Source organism: Zonotrichia leucophrys, chromosome 5 (assembly GCF_028769735.1).
Source record: "Zonotrichia leucophrys gambelii isolate GWCS_2022_RI chromosome 5, RI_Zleu_2.0, whole genome shotgun sequence".
Classification (NCBI taxonomy): Eukaryota; Metazoa; Chordata; class Aves; order Passeriformes; family Passerellidae; genus Zonotrichia; species Zonotrichia leucophrys.
Window position 1 is genome coordinate 27,101,189 of NC_088175.1, and position 23,611 is coordinate 27,124,799.

A 23,611-nucleotide genomic window follows, 5' to 3' on the forward strand; every position below is an offset into this window, starting at 1 on the left:
GGAGATCACCACCTCCCATTCTGCTGCCCCCCTTGGGGAAGGTGCAGGCTGAAATGGGGTCACCCCTCTGCCTTCTCCAAGCTCACCAAGTGTCCTCAGCTGCTCCCTGTAAGTAGCTCATCTGTGCCTTTGACCAATTGTCCAAGTAAAAACAAAATGGGAAATATTAAAGGTAATCACTGCCTGAGAAGCAGCTCTTTTCACATTAGAAACATGTTTAAAGCCTTCCAAGTCAGAGTTAATTTTATCCTGTTATTAGTTATCATAACTATCAACATTCAATAAATCTCCATGTACTGCATACCAACTCTATTGTATGAGATTGAAAAGATGATGGTTTCCAGTCATTCCCTACTTCTTTTTTTAATTGAGAAACATCATAGATAAGCAGCTACATTGTACATTAAATTGCACAGAAGTACACTGAGGAAGTAAATAGAGTGGTTCACTGCAGCATGCTGCCCCAAAGTCCTTCTAGCCTTTATTGTGGTCCAAGTTCACTGAATTTACAAACAGTAACATTTTTTGACCATGAAATGTTATCAGAGTACATTAGTCTGATTCAGAGCAGCAAAAATTACTTTTGCTCCTCTTCCAATTTGTACTCCTTGAATTTCACATGTTGATGCCAAATGCGGGCATCAACAGCTGAGATAGTCCTGAAGTACTAGCTTTTAGCACTACTTCAAATAATGTGAAAGAGTCATAAAAATACCTTTAACAAGCAGAAGTAAGATCACCATAGAAACCAGAGGCAGTTATTAGAAGAAATGCATTTGCCATACAGTCTAAAAATATAAATAAATAAATACGGCTCTTTGTCGCCTAATTCATGGAACTCAATCCATTAGCTGGGTATGACATCCGTCGTACATTTTTGTTAACTTTAATCAGCACACAACTGAATCAAAACATAGTCCACTCTCCAGCATAATCCTCCTCCTCACAACCTGACATTCTCTGCTTGCTCACTTCCCTCCAGAGCAGGGTTCCAGGAATCCAGCCATCCTTCCTAGAAGAGAGCCTCTGTGTACCCCACCCACACTCCCTGCATTGTCACAGGGAAGGAGCTGGCAGCCTTCTTTATGGAAAAAAAAATCAGGAAGCCACAAAAAAGGTTAGCAACTAGGCTTTGGCCATTAAAATCATTCATTAAAAACTAACTGAAAAAGTCACAGTTTCTGTGAACATGATGAATGGGAAAAATTCTTGTGTTGAAACACCAGAGTGACTAAATTCCCAACTCTCCAATACTATCTATTATTGTTTTTCAAAGTATTTTGAGGAAGTATTTTGAGTTTTTCAAAGTATTTTGAGTATTTTGTTTTTCACAGACCTTTCTCTGACAAACCACACTCCAAAAAAATGGTTAATTGGAAACATTTTTGGCATTCATGATAGGTAGCTATCAAACACTCTTCTTATTAATGTGTATATTTACCTATTCCTTTCCAGAAAGAATATGGATATATCAGGATACATTTTGGCTTACACAGCTTGAAGAAAAGTGTAAATTTTTCACAGAATTACACAATGGCTGCGGCTGGAAGGGACCTCTGAAGATCATGTTGACCAAACCCTGCTCAAGCATGGATAAATTCTTGCAATTCTTTATAAGTCTTTATAAGTCTTTTTATATTAGTTTGAGGAAGTGTAGCCATGAGACTGATGGAATAACTTTTATAGATTAAAGAAGACCATAAAACTAAAACAAAAAGTAAACCTCCTGAAACCAAATCCAACTTTTTCTAACATTTTTGCTACAAACTTCAAAATTTGGTGTTAAAATAACAATTGCAGTCCAGTTAAAAATAGTGGGAAAGTATTTAATTTGTCATTTTAGTATATTTCTTTCAATTTCAGTTTGTGCATATGTGCAACCAAATGTTTTATATCCAAAATGAAGTGTCTGCTGCAAATGAACTACCTTGGAACAAGGTTTGCTGTATGCCAAACCTTCTTTTCTCTTCATAAAACAGATGAACTCCCTAATTTTAAGATGTTTCTCATTCCTATTCTTAGAATTCTCATTCACACATACCTACTTTCATCCTAACTATTGATTCAGAAGTATAATTATGTAAGAGATTTATCAAGTCCAACGAACTACACAAAGCAGGAATTTGCCCAGCATGGGGTAGTTCCCTGCAGAGTGTTTCAGCATTGATTTAATATATATTGGAAGGCCTTTCATTTAAAGTCTGATACTTGTCTATGTGGTTTCTGTTTCCAGCAATGTATAGTTACCAGGTTTTATGGAAGGAGCTAGTTCATAGCAGCTTAGTCTCAGAACGCGAACAAAGATTTCCTTGCAGGAACAGGTATGTTACTGGTTTTTGTTGCAGCACCACTTAGAATTATCCAAGGCCACAACCTGCCTACATAATCCATGGGCAGCTGCTATTCTGATTTGCTCTGAAGGTAGAGCAAAAGAAGAAAACATATATGAGGAAATTTTAAATTGTACTTACAGCAAACATAACTTATATGATATGATTTTTAATGTCAAAATAACTATGTACATTTACCACTAATGTATTTCCATTGTGAATTTTTTCTTACTGTTGTCCTTAGTATTTGATGTTTATTGTCTGTAGGGAGAATCTAAAGTAACTGCATCCTGCTAATGGTCTTGTATTCCCACTTGTATTTCTTTCAGATATGAAAGATATACCTTATTTGAAAGAAGGTAAAAAAGCACTGCACTGGTAATCTTGCAGTTCTTCATACCCCTTGCCACTTTTTCCTACCTCACCTTTTGTATTTGCTGTCCCACTAAATGGAAAGAATTTCTAGACAGGAACAATCATTTTCTCCCTTTTGATAAACTATGGTCCTTCAACAGCCATCAAGACCATTTCAGCCCATCAAGAAAACAACCAAAACTCCAAAACTACTTATTTTGTAAAAGTACACTTGACTTGCCTGAATTCCTGGCCTCTATTTTAAAACCAATCTCCTCAAAGAATCTGAAACTCTTCAAGACCTTGGAAGAAAAAAAGTTTAGAGAATATTGCATCTGCAACTTCAGAACCATGGATTGTTCCCATGTCAGGAAAATATGGCAGCAAAGTGTAGCTTTCAAATCTAAACTAGGAAATTGAAAAACTGAAAAAAGAGTGTCCAGATGTACTGTCCTAACAATAACAGGAATATAAAGTCTTTTCAAAGTTAGCAACTTTTTAAATTACAGTGCCTAAGGGACCAGCCTTAGTACAAAAATGTAACCAAAGTTTTTAAACCAAGGTTTTTACATGATGTCCACAAGATTTCCCCATGACATAGGGAGCAATTTTTTGACCAAATGTACAGAGAAAGAAATTGGACAGATATAGAAGAGATAAAAATATTGGATGCCCACATCATCAACATATGTGAAATCATTAGCAGAAGTCTGGGATCCTGAATTTCCTTTGCCAACAAAGGATCATTTCTAGTGAAACCCCTGGCCAGTTTACACAAGGCATCATGCCTCAGAGAGCCAATCTGATGTTGCCAGTGAAACACCACAAGGCCTAGAATGCAAGTGAAGCCAGTAAACTTCCTGAATGGACAATCTGTCTGTTCTTCAGCATCCTTGGCACAAGAGGAATAGCCATTGTCCCTTTGTTTTATAAAGCAATCAAAAAAGGGCTGGTGTGAACCTGTATTGTCATGAGAGGACTGTGTCAAGCAGCAGGGTGATTTACTTGAGCAACCCTGACCACTGAATCTAACTGGAAATAGCAGCCTTAACACAGGAAACAAGCAAGTTTTAGGATTTGTTTTTAAATAACACTGCTAACTGCCTCTTTGTACCTCTTTGTTTGCAGACAGCCTGCGGTCACTTTTGTTGGTAACCCTCTTATATAAGTGCAGACATGGCTCTTCAAATGCACCTTTTTTTCTGGCTTCCCACAAGCACCTGCAATTCACAGGCAGGTGTGTCGGTGCCATTAAGGATGTAAAGTCACAAAGATGTGACCTCTCACATCACAGAGGCTTCATCAGAAAGCCAGCCCTAGTCCCTAACAAGGTTCTTTTAGGAAGAACCTGCAGGACCCCTGGCATTTCTGTGTGACATGCCAAGGGCAGATCCAGGAGGAGGCTGACAGCTTTGCACTTGGGAGGCTGCGAAAAAAATTGTGGTTTAGAACAACTCCGGCATTTGGCCTGGGCTGTAAGCTGCTCCACCATCTACAGCTGGCAGCAGCAACTTCCCACCTTCCACACTCAACCTGATGACCACCTGTGCTCTTCAGAACCTTATTCTCTCCTGCCTTCACCCTCATATCCACCCTTACGAAAAATGCTGCCACACCAGAATGCAATGCCAATACCATCCAACAGTATCATGTTTATGCAAAATTATTTCTTCTGCATCCAGTCCTTTTCTATTCATTCACTTAAGATTTTCAGACAAAACTTATAAAAGAAATTAGTTGCTGTGCTATATTGCAGTATAGTGGATATGTGAGATCTATGCAGCCTATACAACCAACTGGACAATTTTAATTTTACTAAATTACTGGGTAGCTGGTTTTCCCTGGCTTGTTTATTGAGGAAAAAATGATATATATATGAAATTTAAAATGAATGACACTTAACAGAGAGCAAAATTTTAAAAGCCTGTGGTAATTACTAGTAGCTGGAAGACAGACTTTATATTTTTTTTTTTAGAAAATTGAGGCTATCTTGCCTCAATTGCTACTCTTAATTAAAACAGTGTTACATTAGCACCAATTTTTGTCCCCCATTACAGCTGAAATTAAGGAGTTTGTAGCTGAAAGATATCACACCAACAGCTATTTTACAGAGCAGAAACTATTTCTGGACCTACCCCACAGTCCTGTGACTTTTATGCTCTGTACAACCAATAAAGATCTGACGTCATTCCTGCATTAGTTTGCTAGTGCTTCCCTTTCTCCAAGTGCCAGTCTAATAGAAACAAAATTTTATTTTTTATGTAGTTTTGCCATGCAACCATTCACCAGGTCACCAGCTGGGCATATTTGCTCTTCATTTTTCAAACACAGATGTCTTCAGACAGGAATTACATATGCCTAATACATCCTGTGCAGTGGGATTAATTTACATTATATTTAGAAACAAGCTTTTTTCCCTCCCTGCCAGCTGACTGTAATGAATGGTTCTCTCCACTCCTCCCAGCCCTGTAAATGTACTAAAGTAATACTCACTCAGAATAAGAAAGTAGATCTGGGGACTCTGACACACATCTGAGAAATCAGGAGCTATAAAAAAAATCACTATGACCCTAAATCAATATATTATTAAAAAATCACATGGAAAAATATTCTGTTTAGTTATCAAAGTGTGGCATTTCTCTGAAGCAATATGAATTTATGGAACCAAATCAGATTTATCCCATCTATCAAAGAGAAGTGCTCCCATGGGATAACTCTGGGCAGGCAAGGTGCTTCACTGTTAAGATGATGGTGGCATTTCTGGCCTGACAGAATGCAAGTGGGGTTTGGTTTGATTTGGTTTGGTTTTTTCTTAAAATATACAGAGGCCTGAAGTATAATTTTATATTTTCTTGATCAAGCATTTCACTTACAGAATTAGTTGTTGACAGAGACTCTCCCCAGATTTCTTCTCCCTTATTTTTTTACACTCTTCCTCAGAACTCAACTATTGGACTTCTGTATTGTCCCCTCCTAATCTGCTTTCTTTTACTTTTTATAACTGAGTTCCCTTTTCTTAGCTCAAAATCCTCCCAGCAAGACACAGTTCACAGGCCCATTCTGTGTAAGACAGTACTGCTAAACCAGAATAACACTGGGTTTACTGAAATGGGCCTCAATTTTTCAATCTTCAAATGCCTTCACAGAAAACACTGAAAAAAATTACTTCAATAGACAAAGTAGCAACAAAACCATATTCCAAATAACTATAGTGATTTCAGCTTTTACATTAAGGGCCTAAAATGTGTCCTTAACACACAAAAAGCCTTCAAGTTGTATTGCCATTGCCTGGATGCAATATTTTCAGTAATAACTATATAATTAGTCTTGTTACCTTAAAAGCAAACATGGACATACTTTGTACCTTCAGGGTAATGGAATATGAAGAGCAAGATAAGGATCCCATATTTCAATAGTCCCTCAAAAATCACTATGACAAATCCAAAAGGTCTTCCAAGATATTAGAGACAAAGAAAATGCTCTTGTTTATTTAACTACAGGGGTTTTGGCATACTTCAACTTTTGACCTTAATACAAGAAAGAGTAGTGGATCCTTTCCTGAGCCATTTAGGGATTTGTCTGTGGAGACCTGCAACAGAAATACCAAGATCAGTCTGAATGAAATGCATACAGAACAAATAAGTGTGAAAGCATCAGCAGAAGCAATAAAGCAAGAATGCTTTATTAAAAGAATGTTAAAAGAATGTCATGTATGGATAAAACAAAGACACCTCTGACAGCAATTCTTAGACCACAGTAACAATATTACATCTGATACAGGCAGTACAAACCAGTTCTGCTTTTTTTCTTGGTCTTGGTCAATTTAAGCTGTTGCACATGAAAGACTAAATTCTTCCTTATCAAAGTGGTTTTGATAATTTTCAGATGAAGCCTTTCAGAAGCGATCAAATATTTAGTTTTTCTTAACCACACATTATATTTGATATGGACAACATTTCAGTTGTTTCACAGAATGGTTGGAGTTGGAAGAGACCTCTGGAGATCATCCAGTCCAACCCCCTGGTAAGGCAGGTTCACCCAGAGCAGGTTGCAGAGGATCACATCCAGACAGGTTTTGAACATCTCCAGAGAAGGAGACTCCACACTCTCTCATGGCAGATTGTTCCAGTGTTCTGTCATCCTTGAGGTAAAGGAGTTTTGCCACATATTCAGATGGAATTTCCTGTGTTTTCAAGTTGTACCCCTTCTCCTGTCACTGGGCACCACTAAAAAGAGTCTGTCCCCATCCTCTTGACATTTGCCCTTAAGACATTTATATGCATTGATAAAACACATTTTCAAAACATACCCTCTTGATTCATTTGTGATGAAGGTTACTTGAATCTTTAGATCACTTTTATTTCACCATTACACTCATTTATATCAACAATGCCCACAAAAACAACTTAATAAATACATTCACAAATACAAATGTAAAATCACTTCATAATAAAACAGCACAGTTGTATTATTTGGATTTGGAATGTGTTTGGGTTGTTTTATTAGAATAAGTCACTAGGCAGAAAACTAGCACTGGAAATGAGCAAATCACATAAAAATATATGATAAATGAATTGAAAAATAAAGTGGAATAGTTTAAAAAACCCCACCAAACAGTAATGCATATGGTGAACAATGTCATATAACTAAATTACTCTCAGCTTTTGCTAACAAACTCTCAGGCTTGTTATCACTGAAGTTCCAAAATCAAACCATCACCATGCTTACACTAAGAAAATAATATGAATGAGTCTTAAGTACAAGTAAATGAATATGACTTGGTTTTCTCATGTTAATTCAATCTAGGATATTTTATTCAAAAAACTTATCAAGAAAAAGGTATTACAGAAACTCTCTTTACCTGAGACATTGTAATAAACCATTATTGAAGTACCAATACAAGCATCAGTAATGCTTAATGAGGAGACACTCAAAGAACAACACAATCCACTGTCAGAGGTTACCTCGACTTTTTCTGATTTTCCAGTGGGAGACAATCCATTGTCAGTAACTGTTCAAAACAATTTGCTTCTAGATGTTTACTGGGGAACACCACATGAGAATCACTGTGTAAACTTCAAGGGTAAGTTTAATACAAGCAAACAGAAGGCTTCACGGTGATAATAATTTCATATTGCATAACTGTAATAATCTCTCATATTTTAAAAATTATATAAATACAGCAGGAAAACTAGCTGCTTCTATATGATAAGAGAATAATATAAGATACTTTCATTTTAGCAAACTAGCATGTGGATTTCTTTCGGATTCTGTTGAAGCGATCCCTTTTTTTTTTTTTTAAGGTATTTATTACCATCAGATTGCAACACTCCAGTGCTTTCCTAGAAAAATATTCTGCACAGGAAACCAAATGACAACCCTTTGCCCTGCCCTGACAACCCACTCCTCTGTACACAGAAGCCTGTGAATGCTCCATATCCATGATCCACTTGGCTCTCTGTGCTAAAACTGTAATGCTGCTTCAAAAGCTTTAATTTATGAGAAGTGCATTCAGAAGCAACCTCTCTTCTAAGAGCACAGTAAAGAAAGCCTTCAGCAGTCAAGTAACAAACTTGAAATTTAAACAGTATGTGATCTAGACTGAAAGTAAAGAAAGAAAAAACAAAGGGCCCACAGCGTTCTAATGAGAGGCTGCAGTTGCCTCTGGAGCCTACTCAATTAAAAATTAACTTCAGAAATTAACACTGTAATGCTGTCAAAAAAATCACTGCATCAGAACTCACAGGCATTGTTAAACCCTGACTCGTTCAACCATGGCTCCTCTGAGCTGCTCACGAGAGCACAGTGGAACTGCACCCTGAGGAGAGCAAGGCATCCCAGCCTGCATCTCCAGCGGGATTTACATGACTTCCCTGATGCCTGTCAAATTGTTTCTAGTGCAGATTATTAATTTCTTTGTTCACGCCTCACTGCTCCAACAGCAATCAATCAAAAACTACTGGTATTTTAAGGACAGAAAAGTGAATTTACTGCTTCAAGCTTTATTGGCAAAACATGCTAATAGGGATGGAACTGACAACTACAATGGCTATATAAATTTTTCAGAAAGCATCTACTGTACGCATCAATCAAAAAAAAGTATTGAACTATTAATGTCTGAGTTGTATACACATTACTGGCTTTAAATTCCTGATTAATAGCCTATTTATAATAGTCTTAATCTGACAGTACAGAGTGGTTAGACTAAACAATGTATCCATTATTTCACATTTAATTCACAGCATGTCTGAGGGTTTAGATTTTTTGTTTGTGGGTTTGGTTTGGTTTTTTGTTTGCTTTGGTTTGTTTTAAGAAAAGTAGCTCTTCCAGATGAAACACATGGCTAGTGATTTCTGCTACAGGGGGCATTACAATATGATGGCAGTCCTTTAGCTTTATTTTTTGCAATGTTTTGAAACACACAGACCATAGATGTACCTGCCTGGCTACAGAAAGCTCCCTTATAGGCATCAGTACAAGCCACTACTCTGTCAAGGCTAATGTGACTTGATAATGATATTCTGAAAAGAAAACGGAAATTAAAAGTAAATTTTATATTGCCATACAGTAAGAGAATTGGGGAATGAACCAATGGACAATTTCATTTTTTGGAAATTAGGAGATTTAATTGGAAAGCATTTTTAGATATTCTGTTTTTGCCATCCCACTGATCCCAGGCTGCCTGATTTATGAAGTAGTAGTGAAATATTTCATAACTAGCTTTCCTTTGCTGAGATGATAGTGTATCTGTAGGAAATACCAGAATATTTACATTATAAATTTATGTTTATCTTAGAAAAGATAAAACCATAACAAAATGCAAAACCGAGACCTGAAGCCACTTTTGATCCTCGAAGCAAGCACTGCAGTGAATTTGGCTGTCCCAATACTTACTTAGAGGAACATGATCATAAAGCTACACTTACTGCCCCCTCAAACATGCTAAGCCTGTGACAAGTCCTGAGAGGAAAGCAGGACTTGCAGGTCATGTCTGATTCTCCCTGCTATGGGCAAGAGAATGAAGAGAAAATGGGCAGTTTTCCTCTACTCTTCCATGAGGTTAATAAATCAAAGTAATGCAACCCATAAAAGAAGGAGGCAGGTGTTTTTCTTTGGAATACAAAAGGGGGGGGGAAGGGAGAGAGGAAGAGACTTCCCTCCTGTATGCATCTCACACACGGCAAGTCCAAGCTCTGCTGGGAATGTTAAGAGAGTGTCAGCCTGCCAGAGACACAAAGTCAGAAACTGCTCTGTATTATCCTGATCACCATTTTTAATTCACTCTGCAACAAAGGATGTAAGCCAAGCTGCCAGCAGATGCTCCTTGTGTCACCAACTCACTCCTTACATCACCTGTCGTGCCCCCAGTGTGATCAGCACTGACAGACCCCAGTGTTCCTCTCCACAGCCTGACAGAGGAATCAGAAGGCGTTGTCTGGTTAAGCTACATTTCTTTCAAATATCACATTTAGATGAATGATGTATATTGATAGTAAAATTACCAGATTTCCACTGCTCTGAAAAAATATAAAAACTGTCATCCAATACAACTGGCACTGAAATTATTTCCCTCCTCTATTCTAACTTATGTTAACTGATTTTTTTTACCAATTCTACATTACTGAGAAACAGGACAAGTATTGAAAAAGAAATGTGCAGCTCTGCCTCTTTGTCCACATATATAGGGTAATTTTAGGGTAATTTTTTATTATTTCTAAGCATTCTTTATGACATTTAAAAACATGAAGATTCTCAAAGACTATTTTCATGTTATATTTGTTGGCTACCAAAGATATTAGTGGGTAACTTTTTTTCTCTAAATCCACTTTCTTTCAAATGCTTTAAAGCACTTGAGCATATTTCCACTGTACCTCTAGTCTACACAGATGGGACAGAGCAGTTCTGGAGCAGTCACTGCTCCAGACATGGCACTGAGCTTCCTGGCACCTACTTTCCTTTGTGCAAGGAAAACCAAAGCATACTCCCTAAGAACTAGCTAACATACTACTAGTCTGAGACTGCTATTTCATGCTGCTGTCGCAGCCAAAACAACAAATCTAAAAAATGCCAAAAACAACAAATCTAAAAAAAAAATCTCTGACTGCACTCGGTAGATTTAGCACCAAAACAGTAAAAATGCTACAGGAAAAAGGAGATGTAAGGAGATGTAAAAAACTCTTTGGTCTGCCTGCTTCTTTTCCACAGACCAAGGTAATTTTGTGCAACTCACCTTCATATCTACAGTCAGATTTCAGTCTTTATTCCAGTTCTTTAAAGGTTTTGCAACAGAGTTTAAAAAAGCACAGAATTTTTTTTATTGCATGCTTCTGTGATGATCTCAGTTTATAATCAATCTTAGGGAACCCCTAAGCAGCAGAAAATTGTTTAAAAGATTTTTCCATATCATGGCAGAATTATTCCAGATAGTGGTAGTGTCTGATTAATCAGAATAACTAAAAGCACTCAACAACCAGCAGGGATTTTCTAATTAAGACTCTTCCAGGGTAGTGAATCATTTTTCAAATAAAAATTTATTATAAAATAAGTTGGCTGAAACATGATAGAAGTGTGTAGCAGGGAGAGGGGGGATGTGGGTGTAGGGAGGGGGGGTTTTCTAAAATTAGAAGTATATGAATATTTTCTTTCTAGAGCTTCCAAAAGTACAACCTGGCCATTGTCTACAATGAGAGACCACAAATAGGAGTATTGAGATAAGATCACAGTATTCCCTAAGAAGCCATGTTACCTTTGGAAGTCACTTATGGCCCAATTTTGCAAAAGCAGAGGAGGATTCTTTGGGTGGGTATCCCAAGCCCAATACTCAGCAGATTGTGACCATCCATCTGTATGGCTTCTCAGGACAGACAGCCAAAACTCACTCATCATTTTGAACAATTTCAGCTGTATGAATCTCCATGCACATCACAACCATTGCTCCTTCTGCTACCCTCACGTACTCTGGCTTCTTTTACTCTTTCCTTTGCTCTCTGGACTTCAGTATCTCTTCTCTTCTATTGACTGTGTTTTAAAAAACAAATTTAAAAAAAAAGGATGTCTTTGCTGTCCTATTACAAAGGTTTGTTACAGTCAGAGAAATTTTAGTGTGGTGGCAACTTATTCTTTTTTTCAAATTAAAGTGCAGACATAGAATACTGAATACTTAATAGAATACTTAACCAAATCTTACATGAACACTAGAGAACTGCAGTGGATGAAAATAAGGATAACAGATAACAATTTTTATAAGTGGAGTAAAAGAACATTCTGTAATAGACTATTGAGTTCTGCAGCTTTTTCTGTAAGTATAATAATAATTCTGCTGACCTGTACATGATGTTCCTTTCAATGTCCTCATTTTCCATTAATGCATCAATGTTTGTGTGGACTAGGCAAAATAAGCCTCTATCTTTTAAAATATGGGCTCAAAAAAAGCCATGGACATGTCAGAGAACAGTATGTTGTATGTGGCAACATCCCCCTCTAATTCCCTGATGATCAGCAGTCATATACACAGTGTTACTGTACACATACAGGTCCTCTCCCAGACTTACTTAGGCAAGATGGAGACACAACATGTCAACAACAAAAAAAAAAGGATGGACGCTGTGTCCAGGCATCACAGGGTATCTGTGCATGCCAAACAAAATAGGATGAGTGCTTATCTCTGTGCTGGGCGAACATGTAACAAAGGGCAATCTCACAGGGCAGGTGGCACAGCTGTTTTGCCCAGGAAAGAGAGGAGCAGGGGGAAGGCCAAGCAAGACAGGTGAGTTTGGCCCTGGCCTGCTTCCTTCGGTGGCTATGTGCTCTGGGTAAGTGGGGGTTTGGTGAGGCTACTCTGAGCATTTGCCAAGCAACTACATCTTAATTTACTGCTAAGCACCTTACACAGGCACCACCCTACAGTGCAGCAGGGGGACAGCAATCTTAGTCACTGAAGCAAAAGACCAGCTAAATTAATAAAACCTTTAAAAACTAGCGTTAAGCTCAATGTGCCAGCCAAATTCCAAAAAGAAACAATGTTATTGGCCAGAGCACAATATATGTGATTACCTGCTCAGGGGCAGAGAAATCCCTGATTCAGACTGATACAATCCAAAGGGGTTGTAGCTAATGCTCCTCTGAAAAAGAAATGGGAAATAAACAGTCTAATACCACAAATGGAAAAGGCAAATCAGACAACTCCTTTTCTTCTTGATACTCCTAAAAAATTACAGCTATTAAACTGAAAAAAAACCCCAAAACACCTACCTCAGTAGTTTCCACTTGTTCCAACTAATTCAGGCAATAGCAGAAGAAAATGTATTTTAGCCCCTTTTATGACTGACTTTTTTGTTTGTTCTATGGTATCAAAGAAATTATCTAGTTGCACCATACAAAATATAGGTACAACAAAAGTAAGGTGTGCCGGGGTCTGGAAACATGCCAAGTGACACAAGGTTTGTGGACAAAGATACAAGAGGTTACACAAGAAGCAAGATCACTTTGCATTTTATCAGTCTTCTGGAAGAAATTCATGAGTCTTTGTATGGAATTGCTTTGACAGACAAGAAAATAAGTCAAAGGTGGTAGAAAAAAGCAGGCTAAAAATAGTCTCTGTTTCCCAAACAACTAGAGGCTTTTTTCCCCATCCCAAGAGAACTGGCAGAACAGAAGGAAGGACTGTATTTCCTAGGATCCAGACTATTTGTAATGGAAAGGAATGTCAATTACAGCATAGAATATCATAACTAATAAACCATTTTAAAAGGCAGCAGTCCACAGTGATCTCCTAGCAATCGCCAATGACAGCAAGACCATGAGCTGAGAATAAGACAATCAGAGCTCTCCCTGCCATCACCATTCCAGCTTCACTGCTGTTTTTGTTACCACCATTTGCATTGTCTGGCTAAACTCATGCCTTACCATGAGAGGTTACACAATTTCCTATTCAGCCAGCCTTTCAGTCCAGGATATTTTCCTTATTGCAATGTTTCCGTGGAAGCTGGCTGACTACAAGGCACCAGTTCTTCTCCCTGCTTCCAGCAGCTAAATCTAATTTAAAGATGCTAAAAATAAAAAAGGCTTACATGTAACAGTACTGTTCAGAAAACAAGAGGCTGTATTTCCTGCAGGGAGAGCATTTAATCAGCAGTGAGATGAACAAAGGTACAATACAATAATTGTTTCACTAGTATTTCTGCCATTTGCAAACTTTCTAGCAGTACCTACCCCACTATCAAAACATTTTGAGAACTCTTTCCTCGTTGGATATTGAGACAGCAAGTATAGGAAACATAACATGGAGAAATCCCAAGTCTTTGGGATTAGCAATATTAGCAATAAATAGCTATTAGCAATAGCTATTGCCCCAGCTATTGACCTCCCATACTGGACACCCAAGACTATTTAGAGTCATATACAAATTCTGTGATGGGATCAAAAACAAGTACAAAAGGAAAACAAAACATTACTTTGGTTATATGGAAAATTTTCCTTAAATATACACAGGATGTAAATAAAATCCTTTTTCTTTCTCTGCAAAGTATTTCAAATTGATATTCCCACTAGTATACATCTCCTATATGATCTCAGAGTCTCATCTTAACCAAATATCAAAAAGAAGTGTCTTGTAGCCTATATTAGGAAATATTCACCTCCATGAAGGAGCAGGGAGACAGCAAGTGTGGGAACCTCAAAATCCTACTCAGAGAAAGGACCTCCCATCCCAAACCCTCCCCAGAAAACGAGATTATATGCCAAAGCTGATAACACGGATTTTATTTAACAATGTATGTGAGGTAGAAAGAAATAGAAAACAGAGAGGGAGCAGTGGAGAAATCAAGTAGAAACAGTCACCACCTGTGGATCCAGTGATATTCTGTTGGTCCTTCTTCACCCTGGGCTTCTCAGTGGTGGGGGTCTCAAGGTCATTCAAAACATTTTGCTATTTATACATCCTAGCAAACAAAGGAATTAATTTGACTACACAGTTCTCTTATTCTGTTGGCTAAATTATTTCCTCACCTCTAAGGCTCATAAGTGCCTTAGAGGTGCTTATTCTTTCTCTTCTTTTGAGCTGGTGGGCTGTGAGTTGGTGGTTGCAATGTGCCCCTGCCAGAATTATCTTCTAGGGAATCTGAGCTGATTTCAGCACAGTTGCTGAGCTGGCTGTCCTTGAGGCTTGTTAATTCGGCATTATTTGTGCCCATTACCAGTGATAGATTCTTCTCCCCAAACTTTTCTAACATGTCCCTAGGTCTGAGATAACACCTGGACAATAGTATCCCCTTTATCTTATCTCAAGTTCCCACTGTGGTGACTTACCTTACAATCCAAGCTCCAGGTATCCAGCGATGGTGGTTTGGATAGGAAAAAGTGTGTGAGATCAGAGGGAAAATGACATAAAAGGCATCTATAAATTGGCACTAATTTCACACATTGGTCTGGCCACACCCTGCACCTGATCAGCACAGTCTGTCCCACCTTGTCATTAAACTCCATTGCCAACTCTTCTCATGGGTGAGGGGCTCTCTCCTCCATGGAGCTGTGAGCAAACAGAAATCCAAGTGCAGTAACTGGGGAAAGACCATGGGACATCAGGGCTGACGCATCAAGATGGCAATGCCTGGAGAGACAGAGAGTGAGCATTTGTGTGGGTGTGTGTCAGTGTGTGATCACGACTGAACACCAAGCCAGACCATCCAGCAAGAAGGAGATGCTCAGGAAGCCAATGCTGGTGGGGCCATAGGTGTGATCCAGATAACCAGGGGGGACAAGAGGGCTCTGAGAGTTGGCCAGCAGAGGACCAGGAGCTCCAAACCGGCTCCTGGAGAAAGCCATCTACATCTGTGTGTCTGTGTGTGAGGCAACTGGGAGGCAAGAGGAACCCAGGCCAGCTACTGGGCAGACTGGGAGTCTAGGACCAGCTGCTACAGTGCTACAGAGTGATCCATATTGGCTTATATGTCCATATACTTATATATTTTATACTAATGGGCTTTCATCCTTCCCCAGAGAGGGGAAGAGGATGAGGCCATTGATACACCTTGTGTCTGCCTGAATGCTGCATTGTGTCAGTCTGTGTGTCTGCTCACGGGTAAGAGGTATAGATGTATTGTTTGCACGTGTGCCTCTTGGGAATGCATGCTCAGCCTTGCTGTTGCTCATTCTGAGGAAATGGAGCTGTAGCCGGAACACCTCTACTGGCCTACAGGATTCTGCAGCACAGCCAGCACCTTTTGTGGAGACGTATACCATTTCCTAGATCTTGAAAAATGTTCTTCAGTGGCAAACGTACTTTTTCCAACATCAGAGAAAAAAGAAATTAAAGATGAACAGAATAGAAAAAAAACCCCTCATTTAAGAGCTCATGACACTTCCCTAATAGCAAGCCACTAAATGAAATCTGTAACAGAATTAACACTATTTAAAATTCTTGCTAAGTGCATGGGTTCATTCATGCCTGAAAGACTAACTTACTGCCCATGACATCAATACAAAATCTCGGATCTAGATTTTCACTGAAGTTCTAAACAATCGAGTGATACACACCAGCAGGTGTTTCAGCAATGTAACTCACAATAAAAAGCAAATCATGACATCCAGTCACTTAGTTAAAGAGCTGTGGTTCATAGCTCTCATTAAAGTGTTCACAGGGGAGTACAGACAGTAAAATGACTGGTAAGAATCAGTTTCTCCCTAAACAGCAGCAGTTTGCAACTTCCTCTCGAGAGGAGGCAGAGGGGCAGGCAGTGATCTCTTCTCTGTGACCACCAGTGACAGGATCTGAGAGAATGGCCTGAAGCTGTCAGGGAAGGTGCAGATTGGATATCAGGAAAAGGTTCTTCCTCCAGTGGGTGGCTGGGTACTGGAACAGACTCCCCAGGGAAGCGGACACAGCAGCAGAGCTCAAGAAGCATTTGGAAAATACTTTCAGGCACATGGTGTAATTCTTGGGGCTGTCACGTGTAGGACCAGGAATCAGACTCAATGATCCTTGTGGGTCCCTTCCAACTCAAGATATTCTGTGATTCTAGGATAAATGGGATCAATGGCTGTCTACAAGGCACCAGTTTAACATCCTTGATACACATGATTTTTAGAGACATTGGTTAACCCCCCCAATACATGTCTGAGGAAGTCTTCATCACACAGTATGCCCACAGTATCAGGCATATGCATTTCAGGCATAAATCACTCCATCTCATACTTCCAGGCTAGGTAAAGGGCTGTTTTCCCAAAGCCTCTCTTAAAAGGCAGCAGCAGTGCTACCTGAAGGGCCCCCAGCCAAAGCCAGGCAAGGCGCCTCTGCAGAAGCTCGGGGAGAAGAGAGGTCTCCATGGCAACAGGGGCGCTAGCAATCTCACAACCCCTCTTCTTCATCCTTTCCTCAAACTCAATTTTTCTTCCAAAGAGAATTGCTTAGCAGTTCAACTGAACACACACAAAAAACAAAAGCATAACATCTCTTCCAGGTTGACTTTACCAAGGTGCATTCTGGACTGGACTTAACTGCTGCACAGTCCGTGACTCTGAGGCTCAGAACCACCCATACAAAACTGCAGGGGAAAATTATTACTACAATGTTATGGGACTGCAAGATGGTAATACTATACAGTTAGTAGTACGTGCAATCACCACTCATAGCATCATTTGCCTGATGCTTCCTTTTAAACTTGATTTTCAGTCACTTTTTGTTTTGCCAAACTTTATTTCAGCTACTCAGGAACTAAATTAATCTATGCAAAGTCCCTGTTTTAGAAGATTTCATCTAGGACACTTCTTATAAGTGTGATACCAGTGAAACAAAACATCATAATTCCCATCCCCAAACCTTTTTGTTTCTTACCATCAGGTAACTCTACCCTTTTCTGTGGGCATAGCTATAAATTTGGCTGGAGCTCTTGCAGACATAATCCTCATTCTTTAAAAATTCTCTCAGTCTAGCCTTGAGTCATAGATCTGCAGTATTCTCTACTCCATTCTTTACAGAAGATGCCTATGGCAAGCTTTACTGGTAGCTATTCAAAAATAGATATTCTGTTCCTTATGCTAACATACATTTGCCTTTACGAACATTAGGCAAATGTTTGTAAACATTAGGTAAATGTTTGCTACCTACGCTGTCTTACTTCAGGTTTGTACCCCATAAGGGACATATCCCTTTAAAAATTAGTTGCTGCAATACTGTTTTACATCTCTCTGCACAGATACCAAGACAAGAGGAAGATCAGTTTCAGGACTGGGAAATCCTCATGAAAAGGGGCAAGCCTGTCCTACAGGACACTGGGAAGGCAGCAGAGGTTCACTTTGCACACCTCTTTCAAAGCACATAATTTTCCTTCAAAACATGGCTGGAAACCATGAGGTAACCAGTCTAACCCATGGCTTTCCAAAAAGCACTATAACCACTGAAATAGAGTTGAAACTTTAGCAGAGCATCCTCAGCCTTTCCAGTTAAATTTCCTTCTGTACAGGACAGATTTAGGAAGCTGAAAGAGCAAGTAACATAGAGCCTAATTCCCCAAACCTCAAATAAGGCACTGATCTAAAATGTTTGGGAAAGCTTCCTGGATTTGGGATTATGTGGGATACAGCTAGTAAAAAATGCATAGAAAGTAAGATGCATATTCAGTCTGGGGAGTAGACATCAGCACTGAAGACATTTCCTTTCTCGTTGTAAATTGCATAAATTTTGTGTGTGTGGATTTTTTTCCTAAACGACTGACAATAATTATTTTTTTTAAAAAAGAAATTCAGTTTTATATAACATGAAAATTGTGAACATACTCAGCCTCAGGAACAAATGTTGATTCTCAGACCTTGGAAATATGAAAAGAACAGAAACTCCAAACCAGTAAAGGGGAAATTTCAGTCAGATATATGGAAGAATAAACTGTGAGGGTGGTGAGACACTGGAACAGATTGCCCAGGGAAGTTGTGGATGCCCTGTTCCTGGAAGTGTTCGGGGCTATGTAGAATGAGGCACTGAGCAGCCTGCTCTAACTAAGGGTGTCCCTGCCCATGGCAGGAGTGATAGAATGAGATGACCTTTAAGGTCCCTTCCAACCCAAACACTTTTGCAGTATAATTCTACAATGGGACATAATCTCACCTAAACCTGACATGACATTTTACTGACAGTTACACCTGTCAGTAAAAACACAAGTCATAAGCTCCTCTACTTATCTGCTGTGACTTTATGTGCAGAACTAAGTAAACCATGGGAAAACCATGTTCAGAGAGAGAGCCCACATCCTCATCTGCCTCAAAACTCTTATTTCTGGTCTTCCTTTCCCTTTTCCTGAGAAGGTGCTATTGTCCACTGCATTTCACCCATCATTTTTATCTCCCTTTCCAAGAAAGCTCACTGTGCACACTGGTTCCAAGAGCTTTTTGGAGACCCTCTTCATTTCCAAGATCTCACCCTACTGCTCGCACTCAACTGAAAGAGGCTGCAGCCACCTCTAGCCACCTCTCCACCGAAACTCAGAAGTGATACACTCTCTTTCTTCTTTCAAAGCTGAAGTAATAATTAGTCTACGCATAGTTATTCCTTCTAATGGCAAGAGAAAATTACACCTTGCAGATCAGTATTGCTGTACTCCTATATTCACCGCAAAACTGATCTCAGGAATCTTCTTTGATAAAAAGAAAGCTATTAAAACTTTAGTCACTTGGAAAGGGAGCCCTATGTCATCCCAAGCTTAAAATAAAGAAAAAGAAAAAAAAATTTGACTCGTCCTTGCCTTCAGCAGACATAATGAAACTCTCAAAACAGCACTGTTCTGTCATATAACAGTGAGAACTAACACAAGAATTTATCCTAGTGTCCCAAGTCTTCCCACAGGACTCAAATAGAGGTCTTAAATGGGAGAAAAGAAAACCATAATAGGCATCTCTCTCACAGCTGAAAACATTCTTGTGCGCAGCAGGGACCTAAATTAAATTCACAACACCAACTGCGATTCTTCCCTCTTGCAGGACCTGGACCTCTCCATGCTGCACACTCCTGATAATGTCAGACCCCTGCAATCATTATCAAGACTGGGTGAGTCATATAGGTTTGTTCCATTTCAAGCTGAAATTTTTTCCTTTAAAAAGGTAATTAATGCTATTTTATCAATAGCAAAATGCCTTGGGCATGCACTGATGATGTGAAATGCACAAGCTGCACATCCACCCAAACCAGAAAGGATTCAAACCCACACATCCTACCCCTGAGGGCCGTGACCCCATCTCAGGCTTTAGGGAGAAGGACTGTCTCATCCACCTACTGAAGGGCTGCCCCTCTGCAAAGAGGAACCTGGGACTCACCAGAGCAAAGAACTGCTGTTCTGCAGCTTAACTGGGGGGCTCACATGATGGAGAAAAGAGCTGGATGCCACTCATGCTCCAAGGACCATGGCAGAGGATAAATGACAATTAACAGCGTTTCTGGAAGCATTAGGTGTGAGGCAAATACCCAGTTGTTATCCCTTGCTGATGCAGAGATACTGTCCAGCGTGTGAACATCCAAAACTCCTGGCACATATGAGAGATGTGGCTTTCTTTCCATTCAGTAAAAAAGAAATAGTAGTACATTCATTGGGTTGATATGGGAAGACATTTTTAAAGACTCCAAAGTTCTCAGTTGTTATGATACTGTGTATCATCAATGTTTTAAATTAGCACTTCAGGGACACAGGGAGACTAGTAGCAAAGGCTACTAGTTTCAAAAAATAGTTTAGATTGGTTTCCATCACTGTAAATGCATAAGGCCCACTGCTAACATTTGTCATTGGACTAGTGCACTTTCATAATTAAAAAAGTATATTATTTCCTCCCCTGTTTAGCTCTTTGACAGGCCTGGAAAAGTTATTGATCTGAAAGTTTCATCAACCTCCCAGCCATCCAATCTGCAAATAAACCCCTTGTGACATTTTGAAATGTTTTCTCCATTTCTTGAAAACAAATTGCAGGAGGGCCAAACCATAACTTACATTAATCTTGCAAAATTTGTACCTATGGTATTTTTTGCTTGGTTGGTTGGTTTTTAAGAACTCCTAGCTGCTGAAGGAGGACTACATGATAATGTGTTTTCTTCTTCAAATAATTTTGGAGGATCCACACTCACAACACAAAATCTGAACATTTGACTCAAATTTATTCTCTGTAAGGTTCAAAACCCAAAAAAAAAAAGGAAAGAATTAAAACTCTGACTTTCCTCATCAAGTCTTGTTATTTTAGGACACTGTTTGCTGGCTATTGTTTTGTGCCAGGTACTACCCAACACACAAAAAACCACAGAGTACCTATGATATTAAGAGTATCCTTTCCCCACAATATATGCTAAGAAGAAAAAAAAGCAAGAACCATGAGGATTATCTCCACTGTACAGAGGAATAGTTGATGCCAAAAAACTCAGTGATTTACAGTAAGAGCCAGTAAGTGCATCATTGACTGGGACTCAGCACTGTTCCATGGCTATGCTTATCATCTTCTTAAAACTTATTTAAGGAATATTACATGTTACCAAAAGGATATAGAAATTAGAATTTATTACCATGACCACAAAAATGGACTTTAGCATTACTCAGGATCAGGAAAATCCAAAAGATCCAAAACAAATTCTTGATAAAATGAGCCAATGACCATCAGCAAATTCCTGATTAACTCCCTTAAGAAAAGCTGGGTGCTTTCTCACTCAAGCCGTGTGTATAAAGCCTTGAATGACTGAGGTAGTAGTGACATTTTACTGAAATCCAGCTTACTTATCTCCCAAACAGTGCTAACTTGACTCACCATAAGATTTATTTTGCCTTGGATTTTTGTTTTGGAATTTTTTTCTTTTTTTTTTGCTAATAAATGCACACATATTCCTAACAAAATTTGGTGTAAGCATCGAGAAAGCAAATGTACACACATTCATAAAATTATATAGCAGTACCCTACAACCACATATGATTCAAATGACAACACATATGATCCTACTGTAAAGCAAGATTGCACATGGTTATACATATTTACAGTATAAAGTACTTCTAAAGGATTTACTTAAAATCTGGGGGACACAAATGCCAAACTACTGCAGAGTGAAACATAAATTCAGCAAAACTTGTTTTAAAACAGTCCACACCCTTGTTTATGTTAAAGAGAACAGATCCCATTGCAGCTGAAAATAAACATGTCATGAACCCATCTAAATTTTGCCCGTTTAAATTCTAGTAGAGAAGGTTACTAAGTAATACATACATCCAATGTACAAGTTCTTATCCATGACGAATACATTTTATGGCAACAGCTTTTACACATCAAAACCTACAAGGAACTTTAAATCATACACCTGAGGACCAGAAATGCAGCAAGAAGAGTCACGAAGAAAACCAGCGCTGCCAGGTGCCTTTTGGTCTGCAGTCCCTGACCGCAAGGATTTAAAACAAAAATAAAATAAAATCAACCGAGAGCTCCAGCAACTCTCACTCACCCAGCAAAGAGCCCACAAAGATGACAACCTGCACGGTGGTGGTGAAGTGCCGGTAGCTCTGCTCCTCGCCGTGCTCCTCGCTCTTCACGGCGCCCGCCTCGCTGACATTCCCGCCCGGCCACACCATCTGCCCGGCCGAGGCGCTGCCCGTCTCCAGAGCTCCGGTGACAGCCTGGGACGGGGCATGGTCGCTTTCATTCACCAGCACCCAGCTTCTGTCGTACCCCATGGCGAGGTTCCGCCTTCCTCGCTGCCCCCTAATAACACAGGTTGTCCAGCCCTTGTCTTTAGTGAATGAACGGAGCTCACAGGCAAACAGACGCTTCTGAGGATAAAGCCCGGTCTCTGCCTCTCGGAGGCATCTTCACCACATTCCTGTGTCCCGAGAAGCAGGGCTGGCTGTTCGCGTTGTCACCTAGTAAGTCATGACAGCCAGTAAACAAAAACAGAAAACAACCCAGGCTTCTCCTTCCGATCAGCTGTGCCATAGTTTTTGCTTCACCCCGCCACAGGTCTTCTCAGCATGTTTTACCGCAATATGCGAGAGAGAAGGAATCGCGGTCCCCAGAATCACACCCCGCACCGCGGCTCATCCTCCCTCCGCTGCCGAGGGTCGCGGCGCGGCCGCCGCGCACACGCTCGCACGGCCACGGGCTCACTGCACAGCAAAACCGGCCTGCAAAACTGGGGAGACACCAACACTGTCCCCCCACTGCACTCTCGGCGTTGGCTCTGGCTTTGCTCACAGCCCTGAGAGAGGAAGAGCACGGTTTTCCCCGGGGCACACCTGCTCCCGCTCTCTCCTCTGCTCCTGCCCGCTCAGCCCGTGCGAGACACGGCTCCCTCCCGTCTCTCTGCTGGCTCTGCGCGGTGCCGGACGCCGCGGAGACCCTCGCACAGCGTCCGGAGAGGCCAGCGACTGCTCAGGGGCTGCCCCTGCGCTCCCGCTGTCCCTCGGGGAAATGAGCTGGGCTTTGGATCGCAAAGCGGGGGGCGCTTGAGCGATTCGTACGATCCCTGCGCGCCCCGCGCTGAGCGCGGCTGGCAGCGGCAGCCCTGCTCCTTCGTGCTCCCACATCCCGGCGCGGGCGCCGAGCCGCTGCGGCCCCGCACCGCCAAACCCTGCGGCCATCCCGAGCCGGGGGAAGCAGGAGCCGCCGGCCCGCCGCGCTCCCCAGGGCGGGCGCGCCGCCATCACGTAACGCGGCCGCGGCGCTCGGCGGCGCCGCCATTTTGCTCGGGGGCTGTGGGAGCGTGCGGGCGCCTTTTAAACCGGTGTTGTGAAACAGGTCCCTAATTCTGATGACAGACTGTCAAAACACGGTGCTGGGTTCTAGATATGCATGTTACTTGTTAAAATAGATTTTTTTTCTAAATGTATAATTTTTCAGAAAAGCTCTTACGTGGTCGTAATAAGGGCATTGATTCTACAGATGATGTGTATCCATATAGTGGATACACGTTTGCCTTTAATTTGGAG

The 23,611-nt window shown here is 40.4% G+C and overlaps 1 protein-coding gene across 2 annotated transcripts in view; it reads right to left on the minus strand.

The window, feature by feature from the left end:
* Positions 1-23,212, minus strand: part of GPR176 (G protein-coupled receptor 176) — a 31,945-nt gene extending 8,733 nt beyond the window's left edge. Inside the window, exon 1 of one of the 2 annotated variants that reach the window (XM_064715006.1) lies at positions 22,132-23,212. In XM_064715006.1, the coding sequence (XP_064571076.1) occupies positions 22,132-22,360 (229 nt within the window). In that variant the 5' untranslated portion in view covers positions 22,361-23,212. The remainder of the gene's footprint in view (positions 1-22,131) is intronic. The other variant, XM_064715005.1, reaches the window with a different exon arrangement.
* Positions 23,213-23,611: the final 399 nt, after the last annotated feature.